The sequence below is a fragment of the Triticum aestivum genome, chromosome 6B (genome assembly GCF_018294505.1).
Source record: "Triticum aestivum cultivar Chinese Spring chromosome 6B, IWGSC CS RefSeq v2.1, whole genome shotgun sequence".
Classification (NCBI taxonomy): Eukaryota; Viridiplantae; Streptophyta; class Magnoliopsida; order Poales; family Poaceae; genus Triticum; species Triticum aestivum.
This window is the reverse complement of record NC_057810.1, coordinates 720,808,755-720,821,582: the sequence shown is the minus strand read 5'-3', so window position 1 is coordinate 720,821,582 and position 12,828 is coordinate 720,808,755. Positions and strand designations below refer to the sequence as shown.

The window sequence follows — 12,828 nt, the reverse complement described above, 5'->3', positions numbered from 1 at the left end:
ACAACATCAAGAACTCCATGATATGCTGCTACAGATACCATAAGCACGTCTGTGATGGCCTTTTGACCTGGCCCAGACGATCTCAAGTTATGTGAAGCTCGTATGATGTAAGTAATAGTAGTATGATCGGTGTGTTTGCTGAAACCATTCAAAATTTGACCGGGGAACACCATGCTACCGTGGTGCGGGGGCATCCGCCATGGGATGCCCCTACTGTCCAATAATTCATGCCCATTAGACTATTGATGCCGCTTAAATCGGTAACTTAGGTATTGTCGTTGTGTTAATTTTGTGCAAGTTACATGTTAATATGATGTGTGTTAAGTTGTGAAGTGTGGTTCATAGTGGTGGAAGGTTTACCGAATTTGAAAGGTGCGTGAGCATAACTGCACATTGCACACATACAATGTTGCATGCGTTGTCGCACAAAATCATTCCCGCCCTCGCTGTCTTTGTGGTAGCCCGGAACAAACCATCCATGTTCAATGTGGTGTAGACATCGGCTATCGGGGCCCACCACACATGGGTTTAGGGGCGAGTGGAGCATGCGATTTGGGTCTTCTGGGCAGTACTACATCCACCACTTGCTGGCCTTTCACTGGATCTGCATTTGGGTTGTTTTGGATACCAATGAGTGAGTCCACATAGTTGAAGAGGAACTTCTTCGACCGGGAGCGCTGACTTGGCATGTGTCATCTCATTACGTACGTGTCAATAACGCCAAAAGCATTATCATGATCTCTATCCTCTCCATGTGTGGCATGTCACAGAGAGTTGGGGTGAGCCACTCAGTGCCCGTCCGATGGAAGGTCGCCACTTCAGGGATCCTCCATTGCTTTGCCATCGTTTGCCATAGCACCACCACCATGGGGCATCTGCAAAAGGCATGAAACGTGTCATCCGACTCAATTGCACAGAGGGGACACTAGTCAGAGACATCCAAACCTCTCTATTTTTATTAACCCAAGTGAGCAGACAATCTGTGATCAAACACCAATAAAGCTGGGAACCTTAGGAGGAACAGGCACCTCCAAATAAAAAAGCCCACTCGGCTCGCCGCCCGTTCGATGCCCTACTTGCCACGACCTATGAAGATCGAAGATGATCCTCCAAAGCAAGCCCATAAATGTTGCGCACTTTGAAACATTTGTTACGCTTAGGACCCCAAGCTAGGAGATCGTCGCCCATGCATGGTGAAGTCCGTATCTTGGTCATCTTTTGTGCATCAGTCGGAAAGAAAAGTGATGCGAAGGACATATGTCCATCACGCGCCATGGTTATCTAGCAACTCGGACACTATGTGAAGACGACACCTGACTAAGTATTATTACAACGTTATTCTTTTTTTTTTGTTCATCCAGAAACTATCGGCGCCATTTGTGATAATACTTAACGGAATATAATATTTTTTTGGCGAGTAAGAGAAATATAGTAGTATTTTAAAGTAAATCCAGCAACATCTAAATTTGATGCAAACCAAAGTGTTAGTGTTATGATTAAGTGGTCTCGCAAGTTGTTTTGCTAAAATTCAGAAGAGAGTTTGAAATAATTTTAAAAAATTTACTTTTTTGTGCCAAAAGAAACACACTTGGATCCTCCAATCGCACACATTCCCCTGGATCGATGACATGTCCAACTCAGCCCCACTGGCACAATGGTACAAAACAATAGTATAGGCCCCGCGTTGGTCCCACGTGCAAGTGGGCTAATTGGCGGGGGCTAGCTGCTCGTCGTGTCTATGTAAACGAGGCGACCAGATCCGCCGTATCCAACGAGTAAAAAGGTTTTACGTCACAGGGGGAGTGGTGGCTGCACTCGGCTGATAGCCTGGCACGGTCGCTGCCCGGCGGGTCCAGAGGCACCCTGCCCACGAGTAACCCGAAATTGGACGGTGCCTTCTCGCGTCACGCGGCGGCGTTTACGCACGTTTCTATTCATCAAGGGATATATCTCTATGAATAAACTCCTTGTGATTAGTTGCTATTTTTAAGGATTCCGTGTTTTAATTTATTTGGAAACGTAATTACATGGCGAGATTTCTACGATACTACGTGCCATAAAAAAAATGGACGTCTCTACTTTGGACTTTGGAACTTTTTTTTTTGAGGGGTGGACTTTGGAACTTTGGACGGTATTAAAAGTGGGTCAATTAGTTGCTATTTTACCGGGGATTGCGTGTCAAGTTTATATTTGGGAAACGATTACTAATAGGGAGAAAATATCGGGCCACCGGTTGGTGGAACGTAGCGCTGGCACCGCTCCGACCGGTGGGTGGTGTGTCTCTCTATAAGTGGCACTTATAGCCCCCTCCTCTGTGCCCAGCTCCTTTTGCGTGAGCCTCTTGGTTTGCGTCGCCTAGCTCGTGTTCTATCCCCGATATCCTCTACTCTAGCCTCCTCGCCCATGGCCGATTCCTCTTCCTCTTCCGAGGAGGATGAACAAGTTCCTTTATGGCCACCATGGCTCGTTGGAGCTGGAAGGAAGCCTGTATGGCCTTCATGATCAGGGCCTTGTCTTCTGACTGCTCTTGGTTCAGTATATGCGATGTAAGTTTGCCTTTTCCTTCTTGTTCTAGTATATGTTACAACTCCTGGTTCTTTCTTTGTTTGATATCTGTTTTTCTGATGAAATTTGTGTCTAATCTTGCAGGCACCGATGCATCCATCCCCTTTGGTGCATCCTATGGTGTTCTTTGATTTATTTCGTGCTGTCTACTCATGAAGCTTTCACTGAAGACGCCCCACCGTCCATCCGAGACACCGTGTAATCTTGGCCGTTGATCCATCCCCCACCAGACCGGATCGAGATCTAGGCAGAAGGCGAGTCGCCCCCCTCACCCTTCCTCGCCCTCGTCTCCGCCCCAACCTCCCCACGAGAAACCCTCGCCGCCGCCGACCCCGACGCCCCGCCTCACCGGCTCCACCTCGCCGCCGTCCAGGTGACGTATGCATCCCATCTGGATTACGTCTTCCTTCCTCTCCTCGATTACCCCAAATCCCCTCTCGCCCCTGGATCTCGGATCTCGCAGCACCTGGATCCGAACGCGTCCTCTCCTCGATTAAACTGCCACCCATTTCTGGATCTTGGATCTCAGGCTATGTTTTTGTCTGTTTTGCAGGATGCTCCACATGGACCAGAACGCCCCTGCCGCTTTCTTCATTGGACCGGATGGGGTTGAGATCGATCACCTCAACCCGGCAACCAACATGAGGACGGCCCGTGCAGTACTCCCCGATGGGCAGGTGCTCAACATCCGCGACCCGGAGCTCTGGGCTGTTTTTGACCAGTTCTTTGATCCAGCCATTCATGACAACATTTTTGCGCGCAGCAGGACCCACATCCACCCTGCCCTTCGTAAGTTCACCAGAATCCATGTTCTTCTTTCTCTTTTTTTTCTCTTACAAGATACTGGGGGCTAAGGCCCTCAGTAGAGACAGCTGCTGCCATATACTATGAAATGTAGTTTCATAGTATACATTTGGTACTGTACTCCAAGTACTAGCACTGGACTACAATACCAAATGTAGTTTTAGGACTAGATGTTGGTATTTTTTGATATTAATTTGGTCAAACTACTTCATTGAGTTCTGAAGGTGATAAGTATAGATTATATGATGCATTTTTAGTTGTGACTTCCAAATGCTGGTATTTGATGTGAAATTTTTTGCTAAGTAAAAAAGGACCATAGGGAATATATGTTGTAGCTAAATCTGTATCCTGTTGTGTTATTTATGTTAAATCAGTTGTAGTCATTTGTGTTGTTTCTTGATTCTTGACAAGAAGATTAGATCTGCTTCACAGTCTGATCAGTTAAATTTTCAATCTGTTTCAGGTAATTATGATGTCATTGCCTACCCTGCTGGGATGGTCCCGCGGGTCGCTTCCTTTGTTGATCCCAAAGGTAATCGTCTCGCGCACGATTCCCATCCCCAGTCAGATTCCAGGTTGCACCTACCAGATGGGAGGTTTGTTCACGTCTGTGATCCATACATATGGGTCATCTTTGATGAGCACCTAAGCCCGAATCTGCGTCCAATCATTCAGGGTAATATTTCTGACGCTTCTCCTTTGATAGAGCACGCTACTACACTATAGTTTACAGCTCTAGCTACTTCACTTGATTTTCATTTTATACAAATTGCATCTCCATATATGAACAAAGCAAAAGTGTTGGTTAGCTTATTGTGTTAGATTCTTATCAAGATTGCCCATATATACAGGGTTTCAGCATGTCCAATACCGTGGCCCCCCTATCTCGCTCAACAGTGCACGAGCCCATGCCCCCGTCGCATATCCAAAGCAGTAAAATCTTGTTTTCTCAGATCTGTTATTATTGCCCTACATACTGTTTTGCTAAATTGATCTCACTGCCTTTTAGTGAAAATACAAACACTTGGATTGATGTTCGTCCACGCCGCCGCGGCCGGGCTGCTAATGTGGTGGGCAATGGTTTGGGACAGGCTGGCGGGGCTGCTTAGTCTTCTGCCCAACACTGAAAAGAGGCTGACCACAGGGGGAAGTGCCGCCGTAAGTTCCCTTTCCTTTTAATGTAACACTTAGATTCTCTGAGAGTGTTTAATCTATCGCCAAGCGTATACCAGACTTGTCTATCATCAAAGACAATCATATTTTTGTACTTGAATCAACCTACTCAAAATTTCATTTCAACAGTTTCCCTGCCAATTAGTTAATTGTATTATCTATCTGAAATATTTTGCAAGTCTCGCTGCCACTCTTGACATTTGAGATGGTTTTGAGGATCTGTTGATTTTATTTTCATCATTTCTTACATGGTTGATACATACATCAACCTTGCAACCCCACAACCATCTTATCGTGTAGTTTAATCCTATCTGAAATATTTTGAATGTCTCCCTGCCACTCTTGACATTTGAGATGGTTTTGAGGATTTGTTGATTTTATTTTCATCATTTATTACATGGTTGATACATACATCAACCTTGCAACCCCACAACCATCTTATCGTGTAGTTTCCTTCTGTTCTTGGACAGTATAAATCAGGCACAATGTGTCTAATTTTGGGCAATAATTTACATATAGCAGAGCTCTAAGATGGTAGGAATGTTTTGTTCCCCAGGGAACAGTGGCGGAGCTTAAGATGAAATTATAGGGGGGTGGGGGGACATGGTTGATTACTTTGATCTATGCATCATTTGCTTTCTAAATGCAGCACATACTCTTGAGAACATGTTGCGGTTTTGTCTATGAAACATGACCATATTAGAAACATGCACATTTCACATAATCTGTCAATCATGTAAAAAAACCTCTTGGTATGGGAGTGTATTATAATAGGTGCCGAAAAACTGTAATTCCAAATTGGTACAGCGATGCATTTGATTCCTAGGTTGCTCTGTAGCTGGAGCGGTGTCGCACCAGTAACTGTTTATGCTTAATTCTGAAGTCTTGCTCTGGCTGTGGTTAAATTTCCAATGCTGGTTTTTGTCATTGCCCAAAATTAAGAAATAGTTTTGTCATATCCCATGAGGGTATGCTGGACTTTGCTGAGTTTATCGTTTTATATCTTTTATTAAACATTACACTTTCCACACATTAAAAATGATGGGTCAAGTAATATTGTGGTGTGCTTATAAAAAAACATAGTACTCCCTCCGTCCCATAATGTAAGACATTTTTTGACACTACATTAGTGTAAAAAAGCGTCTTACATTATGGGACGGAGGGAGTAGTTAGCAATTCTTTATGCTTCAAAAGGACAAATTAAGCTAAAACCAAGGTCATGACAAACTCTTAAGAGACAGTTTAATATGTGAATATGGTAGAATTTGATATGGTACTGAAAAACAGAGTAAGCATGGCTGTTCCAATTTGCCAATAGGCTAGAATGCTGATTCAATAGTTTTTAATAATTCATATGATATGTTTTTATATAATGTGATACACCAGATTGCACAAAAAGAAATGATAAAACTATAGTTGAAAATCAAGAGATGGAATTGCATTTAATTCTAACCATGTCATTCTGATCTTCTTTTTGTTTTGTTAAATTGCAGGTTCAGAAGACAGAGTTGTGAGGCAAGAATGGAGTTACCGTCAGTTTTCGCGTCGTTACAATAAAATTACGTATACAGGTCTCAGTTTTGGCGACATGTAAAATATGAATGCACTTCAGCCTTTACTAGGTTAAACCTGACCTGTAGTGCGTAGTACACTATCATAATTCTGCACAAATGGTGGTTACGTTGATGTTTTGGAGATTCTTAGAGCTATTGGCATTTTGGTTGGTAGATTCTGATGCAAATGATATCCAAAGAATCTTGGTCTCGGCAGCTTCTGTTATCTACAGTACTATTTGTGCATCTTACATTTTAAGATGTTCTGCATGCTCAGTCAAGTTCACATGCTGTCATGCGATTCATATCTAGTAGAATCAGACATAAATTTCATTAGAAATTTTGTTTGGATTTCTCAAAATTAAAATCATCAACGTTTAGCCTTCTTCTTGCCTCTTGTAGAGGTTGATTGTGCTATGAAATTAATTGGTTCTCTTAGCGTTATGTGCATAATCCGGTGGACTAGAAGACTTTAGACAGGGTCGAGGTCTGAGGCTCCCAGCGACGGTGCTCTCTGGCCGACGCACAAGAACGAGCTTTGATGCGCATGCGTTCTGCGGGAGCTCCCGCCGGCCTCCTGGAAGGAATCATTAGCCTAATCTTTGAAGGAACGGATGGCATACCTTGTCAAAGAAGGTACTAAATTACAGCCGTTTGGGTCAAATCTTAAAATGGGGCAACTTCAATGGGGCAACCCATTTTGTCCGCGGCCGTCTGTTTGGGTCATCAGCTCTGCTCCTACCGCCGCTCGGGTGTGTCGTGGTAAGTACCAGTTGTCTCGGGCCATTCCGCTGGCCGCAACCACCGTGGACGTCCTTCGCTGTCTTTCGGCTGGGTAATTTTTTTCCTCTCTTTTACAAAAAGTATCAACATCGAAGTGACATGAAACGTTTCTAGAAGAGAGCAAAAAAAACCCCCTCTAACAGCAGCCCAATCTTAAAAAAAAATTGTGGTTTCTTGGCAGCCAAAAAAGAGGCTCGTCGTGCGGCAAATATGCGATACTCGGGTGGCTGCTGCAAAATCGCAAGGTTGCCGCAAAACGCCCGCGCCCGCCCGCGCCGATTCCAATGACTCGCCATGCAAGCTTGGGGCATTTCTAACCGATCCCCAATATGGCCATAAGAGGATAAATTTTTTCGTTTACTCCATTAAGGCGGACCTAGCCGATCCCCTAAAAATGTTAACGGAGTACAATTTTTACTCCAACTCTCTATTTCCCCAAGCTTTCCATAAATATACTCCATCGTGCAGCGGTCGTGTAAAACTCCCTCTCGCCCTCCCGTGCTGCACTGTCTCCCGCCCACGCTGCCGCCACTAATGACCTCCAAGACGGCCGGAATGGATAGCCGACCCCCACCCCCCTCCCATCCCGCTCACCCCACTGCCGCCTCTCATGACCTCCAAGACGGCCGGAATGGATAGCCAACCCCCCCCCCCCCCCGCCGCCGCTCACCCCGCCGGCCTCCGGCATAGGCTTTTCGCCGCCGGAAACCACCCACGCGCCGCTGCCGGTGCCAAAAAAACCTTGGGGATGACAAAGAACCATTGGGTCCAAGAACCGCCTCCAACCGCGCCAATGGTGTCCGGGGTGACCACCGCGTCTCCGGCAATGGCGCGCCGCCCTCCCGCCGCACTTACCAGAGGCAAACGGGCTCGGAAGCCGACGACGGCGGTGTCGGCGCTCGTCGAGGCGGCCGCCAAGAAGAAGATGAAGAAGACCGCGGCAACGCCTCGTCCAAAGCCTACGTCACGTGCGTCAACTCCGTCTGCCCCTATGGCGACTGCTCCGGCACGAGTGGCAGCCGCAGCCGGCAACAAAAAATGCGGCTGCCAAGTGCTTGATGAAATGCCAAGAAGGTAAAAATAAAACCTCGCGTCCCGTTGGTATTCGATCGTGATTGTTCCTGATCAGTAGTGATTGTTTATAGTGCTTGCTTTGACATTGTAGAGCGGAGATGAACACGGCCGAAGTCCTCGGCCCCCGTTGGCCTTGATAATCTCAACTATGACTCGTTTTGGGATCATTCGGCCACCCAAGACAAGGTTCGCTTGGGAATTGTTGGAGCACCATCCATGATCAATGCAACCGATGGTCCGGTTGCATCGACCAAGTGAACCATGCTCCACCGAGTGGTGTGCAAGTGATGGAGTATGGCCCCTACATCCAAGAGCTATTCAAGCATTGGAACACGAAGTTCGGCCACAAGCCCATCACTTTGCATCATTGCTACAAAGAGCTATGCAAGAATGAGAAGTGGATCCAAAGAATTGCGGTGACCACTCTGAAGAGGTCAAGGTTGAGCATATCCGTTGAGGAGGACGACGAGGTTGATGAAGATGCCAACAGTAGACCGGAAGGAAACAAGATTGCAAAAGAAAGAAAGAAGAGGAATGCATTTGGTGGCACTTACAAGGATGAACTTGTGGCAATGACCGAGACCAAGAAGATTTTGGTGGCCGAACGCAAAGAAGACAAGATGACCAGGTGGAATGAGCTCAAGGCCTTCGAGGATGAGAAGTGGAAGACCAAGTTGGCGAACGAAGAGAGAAAGTTGAAGGCCGAGGAGCGTAAGCTTGCACTTGAGGAGGAGAGTATTCGTGATGCGGAGAAGGCCGAAGAGCGTGCTATCATGTTCATGAATCCACACACAATGGATGAAACCGCAAGAAAGTATTGGGAGGTCAGTCATGGAGAAATTTTGGCCTCTCTTCGGAATGCTGGTGGTGGCCGAGGGGGTGGTGGTGGTGGTGATGGTGGCCGAGAGGGTGGTGGTGGTGGTGATGGTGGCCGAGAGGAGAGGATGTCAAGGTTGATTTCTTTGCCTAGGACGTTGTTTGAGTGGTGGTGGCCGAGAGGGTGGTGGTGCATGCCAAAGATTGGCTCGATCCACAACATATACATGCTATGTTTGTGGTGATTTTAAATCAAACATTTGTCTGAAGTGATGTCTTTTGGGTGAATTTTGCATGTTTAAATTTGAAAAAGGCGGTGATGAAACTTTATATTATGACGATTATTGCTATCCATGCTTTAATTTGAATGACTTGAAGATATATATTACGTAGAGATTGTGTTTGTACCGCTAATATATAAAATGGCCACAAATTTAATTTTACTCCGCTAATTATAAGGGATTGGTTAGGTGTGGTCATCGTTAGTGGAGTAAAATTTTACTCCCACTAACTTTAATTCAACTTTTACTCCACTAACCTTTAGGGGATTTGTTAGAAATGCCCTTACTAGTTGTGTACTGGACAGGGATCGAACAAGAGATCTCCCGCTGGTTTGTAGCACATTGCTAGCAACATAGCTGACTATTCAGCAGCGCGATACATTAAGAACTATCTTCAGTTGCAGATCCAATTAAAAAAAACCCAAAACCGATTTTTAAAAAATGCATATTTCCTAAAACATGAACATATTTGAAATTGTGATGCGTTAGATCCTTGAGAACACATTAATAATTGTGAACTATTTTTCGAAAAACTTGCACACTTTTCTTATATTTCGAACATTTTTTGTAAAACAGAAAGATTGTTAAATTTCCAAAAAAAACCGAGAAACACGAACAGTTCTTAAATATTCGAACATTTTTTTATACTTCATTTTGTTTACTGAAAACATGAACATTTGTTAATTTGTGAACAAAAATTGAAAACAGTAACATTATTTGTAACTCTAAAACAAATTTAAAAATGTGAACGTTTAATATTTTTTTTGAAAAAGGTAACAATTTTATATTTCTAAAAATTTTATACGTTGATCAAAATTTGAAAATAGGAACATTATTTGAAACTCCAAAAACTAAAATAAAAGTGTGTATGTTAGAGAAAAACGTTTTTTGAAAAAGTAACAATTTTGTATTTCGAAAGTTTGTTTGAATTGATGAATAAAATATGAAAAAAGGATTTTTTTCTTAAATTTCAACAATTCTTATAAAATACGAACATTTTTTGAATTTATGAAAATTGTATGAAATATAAAAAATTGAAAAAGGGGGAAAGAAAAATTAAGTTAAAATAGCAACAAGCAAAAAAGGGGCCGGCCCTGTTATGGTTGCCCCTGTACGGAAGCCCGACTCTTTGCCGGGAGGTCCTATGCAGCGCTGCAGGCGCCCGTTAACGATCCGGGGCCTGCAGCGCTGCTACCCTGGGCCGGCTCACTAGCGTGTTACCCCATTTTTTTGTTACGAAAATAAAATTATGAAATAAAAAAAGGTTTACAGATTAAAAAAAAAAGGTTCATCCATTTGAAAAAAAGCACATATGTTTAAAAAAGGTTGATCAATTTGAAAAAAGTTCATCCAATTTAGCAAAAGTTCATTAATTTTTTGAAGATTTCATTGAATTTGGAAAAAGTTCATAGAAATTCAAAAAAAGTTCATGTATTTTTAGAAAAATTTCATTGTACTGAAAAAGAAGTTCATACATTTAAAACAAATGTTCATCAAATTTCCAAAAAAAATCGTCGATATTAAAAAAAGTTCATCAATCTAAAAAAAACTGTTGAAATTTTCAAAAAGTTCATCGATATTCAGAAAAGTTCATAGAATTTTTTAAAAAAGAAAATGTCAACCAGCGCCTAAATGGGCGGGCCCAATTATGGACGCCACATGCGCCAGTTAACAAAAATGCACGTTAACTTGCGCTTGTGACGCCAAATAGGTAATGCCCTCTTTGCTGCTAAATGCGGCAAATAGGGTTTTCGCTTGAACGTGTGGCAAAAAAAGATGGTCGTGACCCCGAAATGTGGTGAAGAACCCCGAGTAAACCTAGCTGTATGGAATATTCACTGATCCGAACCGTGTCAACTTGTACGAGATAATCGTCCCAGGTCACCAGAACACCTCCATGAATATTGGCAGGCAAGAATGTAAAATTGCTCAAGGAAGCACTTAAACATTGTGTGTTATGAACGAAGCTGATTTGCTATGTACATTCAACATTTTTCAAATGCTTTGATTAACATTTTTTAAATGCAATATAACATTTTTTGAACACATGACCAACATTTTTTTGAACACATTAATATTTTTTGAACATATGGCCAACATTTTTTCTAAACACACTAACATGTTTTCAACACATTAACATTTTTCAAATGCTTGATTAGCACTTTCCATATGCTTGTTCAATATTTTTTCAAATGCTAGATTACGTTTTTATATACATGATCAAAATTTTCCATCATTTTTTAAAGTCATTGTCAACATTTCTTCTATACATATTTAATATTTTTGTAATGCTTGATTAACATTTTTTAAACACTTGTTCAATATTTTTCAAATGCTTGGTTTAATATTTTTTTTTCGAATACATGATCAATTGTTTCATACATTTTTTTTGTATACATTGTTCGTATACGTGATAAATATTTTCTCTATACATGTTTAATTTACAAGGAGAGCGGAAATGTACTATAAAGAACACTTTGAGTTCATGAAACATGTGGAGAGTACAGAGCATACCGTGCCTTAAGAGAAAGGTATGATCAAGCTACTGGCACACTCCGGCATGCCATCAATGTCTAAGGACTCGCCCTCCTCAAGCCAAGCCAAGAAGGGAAGCCACGTATATGAGAAATACTTGCACCCTTGCGTGCAACGTTTGGTCATGATGATCTACCCACGCTTGGTGTGTCACCACAATTTACTGTCAAGACTCAAGTGGAATGGCACACGCTCTGATCTGATGAAATAAGTTCAGAAATAAGTTCTTTGTCAGGTCACAGAGGTCTGAAACATTTCAGTGATTGGCTGGGAAAGTAAGAAATGGCCTCGGTTTTGAAATCTCAGATGCTAAAAGGAAACAACAAGTGATGATATCATCACTTTGCAACATAAAATTTACAAAATTATTAGCAGAGCCAAAGTCTGAAGCAACAAGTTTCATCTGAGTCTCAGCGGAGAAACAACGATGAGAATGAATGCCAAAGCCTTAAGGACGCCATCTCATGTTTGATTTCTGAGGAGGACAAACCCATCTGCAGTACAGTGAATCCAATAAAAGATTGTCTGCCTTTTAGAGACGGGCCATAGAAGTTGAGAATCTGAACGGTGCGGAATTAACGTAACAACGCAATGCAATCACTGGTGGAAAAAGAGGCTTCCGTCCAGCCCCATTAGTCGCGAAACTGTAGGAACCGCGACTAATGAAGTCTTTAGTCGCGGTTCGGCAGATGAACCGCGACCAAATGCCTGGGCCCAGGGCGCTCGCGGGCTTTAGTCGCGGTTGGCCAGGCCAACCGCGACTAAAGGTGCCCAAAGGCCTTTAGTCGCGGTTGGCCAGGCCAACCGCGACTAAAGCTCCTCCCTTTTAGTCGCGGTTTGTGGCACGAACCGGAACTAATGGGGTTGAGACCTTTAGTCCCGGTTCGTGCCACGAACCGGTACTAAAGGTCCCATTTTCAAACTCTACCCCCCCCCCACGGGATCGCCTTTTCAGTTTTAAAAAAAATAAAAGAAAATAATGGAAATGTCAAAAAAATAAAAGAAAATAAGTTTCTCATGTGATATGTGGTCTAGTTGTTGGGAAAATTTGCAAATGTGAATTTTGGCTTTATTTGCAAAATCTCTCTGAAATTTGTAAAAATGGGCATAACTTTTGCATACTAACTCGGATGAAAAAGTTTTTTATATGAAAAATCATCTACTCGAAAAGTTACATCCAAATTTAACCGGGGGAACCCCGTTAAACATTTTCAAAATCCTCAAAAACCTAATAGAAAAAAAGT

At 42.9% G+C, this 12,828-nt stretch overlaps 1 protein-coding gene across 2 annotated transcripts; it reads left to right on the top strand.

The window, feature by feature from the left end:
• The first annotated feature begins 2,252 nt into the window (after nt 1-2,252).
• Nucleotides 2,253-6,311, top strand: LOC123140009 (uncharacterized). 2 transcript variants are annotated; one of them, XM_044559741.1, is made up of 7 exons: nt 2,253-2,546; nt 2,650-2,938; nt 3,119-3,354; nt 3,833-4,045; nt 4,221-4,302; nt 4,379-4,527; nt 6,036-6,311. In XM_044559741.1, the coding sequence occupies exons 3-6, from the start codon at nt 3,120-3,122 to the stop codon at nt 4,476-4,478; spliced, it is 630 nt and encodes a 209-aa protein (XP_044415676.1). In that variant the 5' UTR covers nt 2,253-2,546; nt 2,650-2,938; nt 3,119; the 3' UTR covers nt 4,479-4,527; nt 6,036-6,311. The 2 variants fall into 2 exon arrangements, with proteins under 2 accessions (XP_044415676.1, XP_044415677.1); XM_044559742.1 differs by having other exon boundaries at nt 2,650-2,943.
• Nucleotides 6,312-12,828: the final 6,517 nt, after the last annotated feature.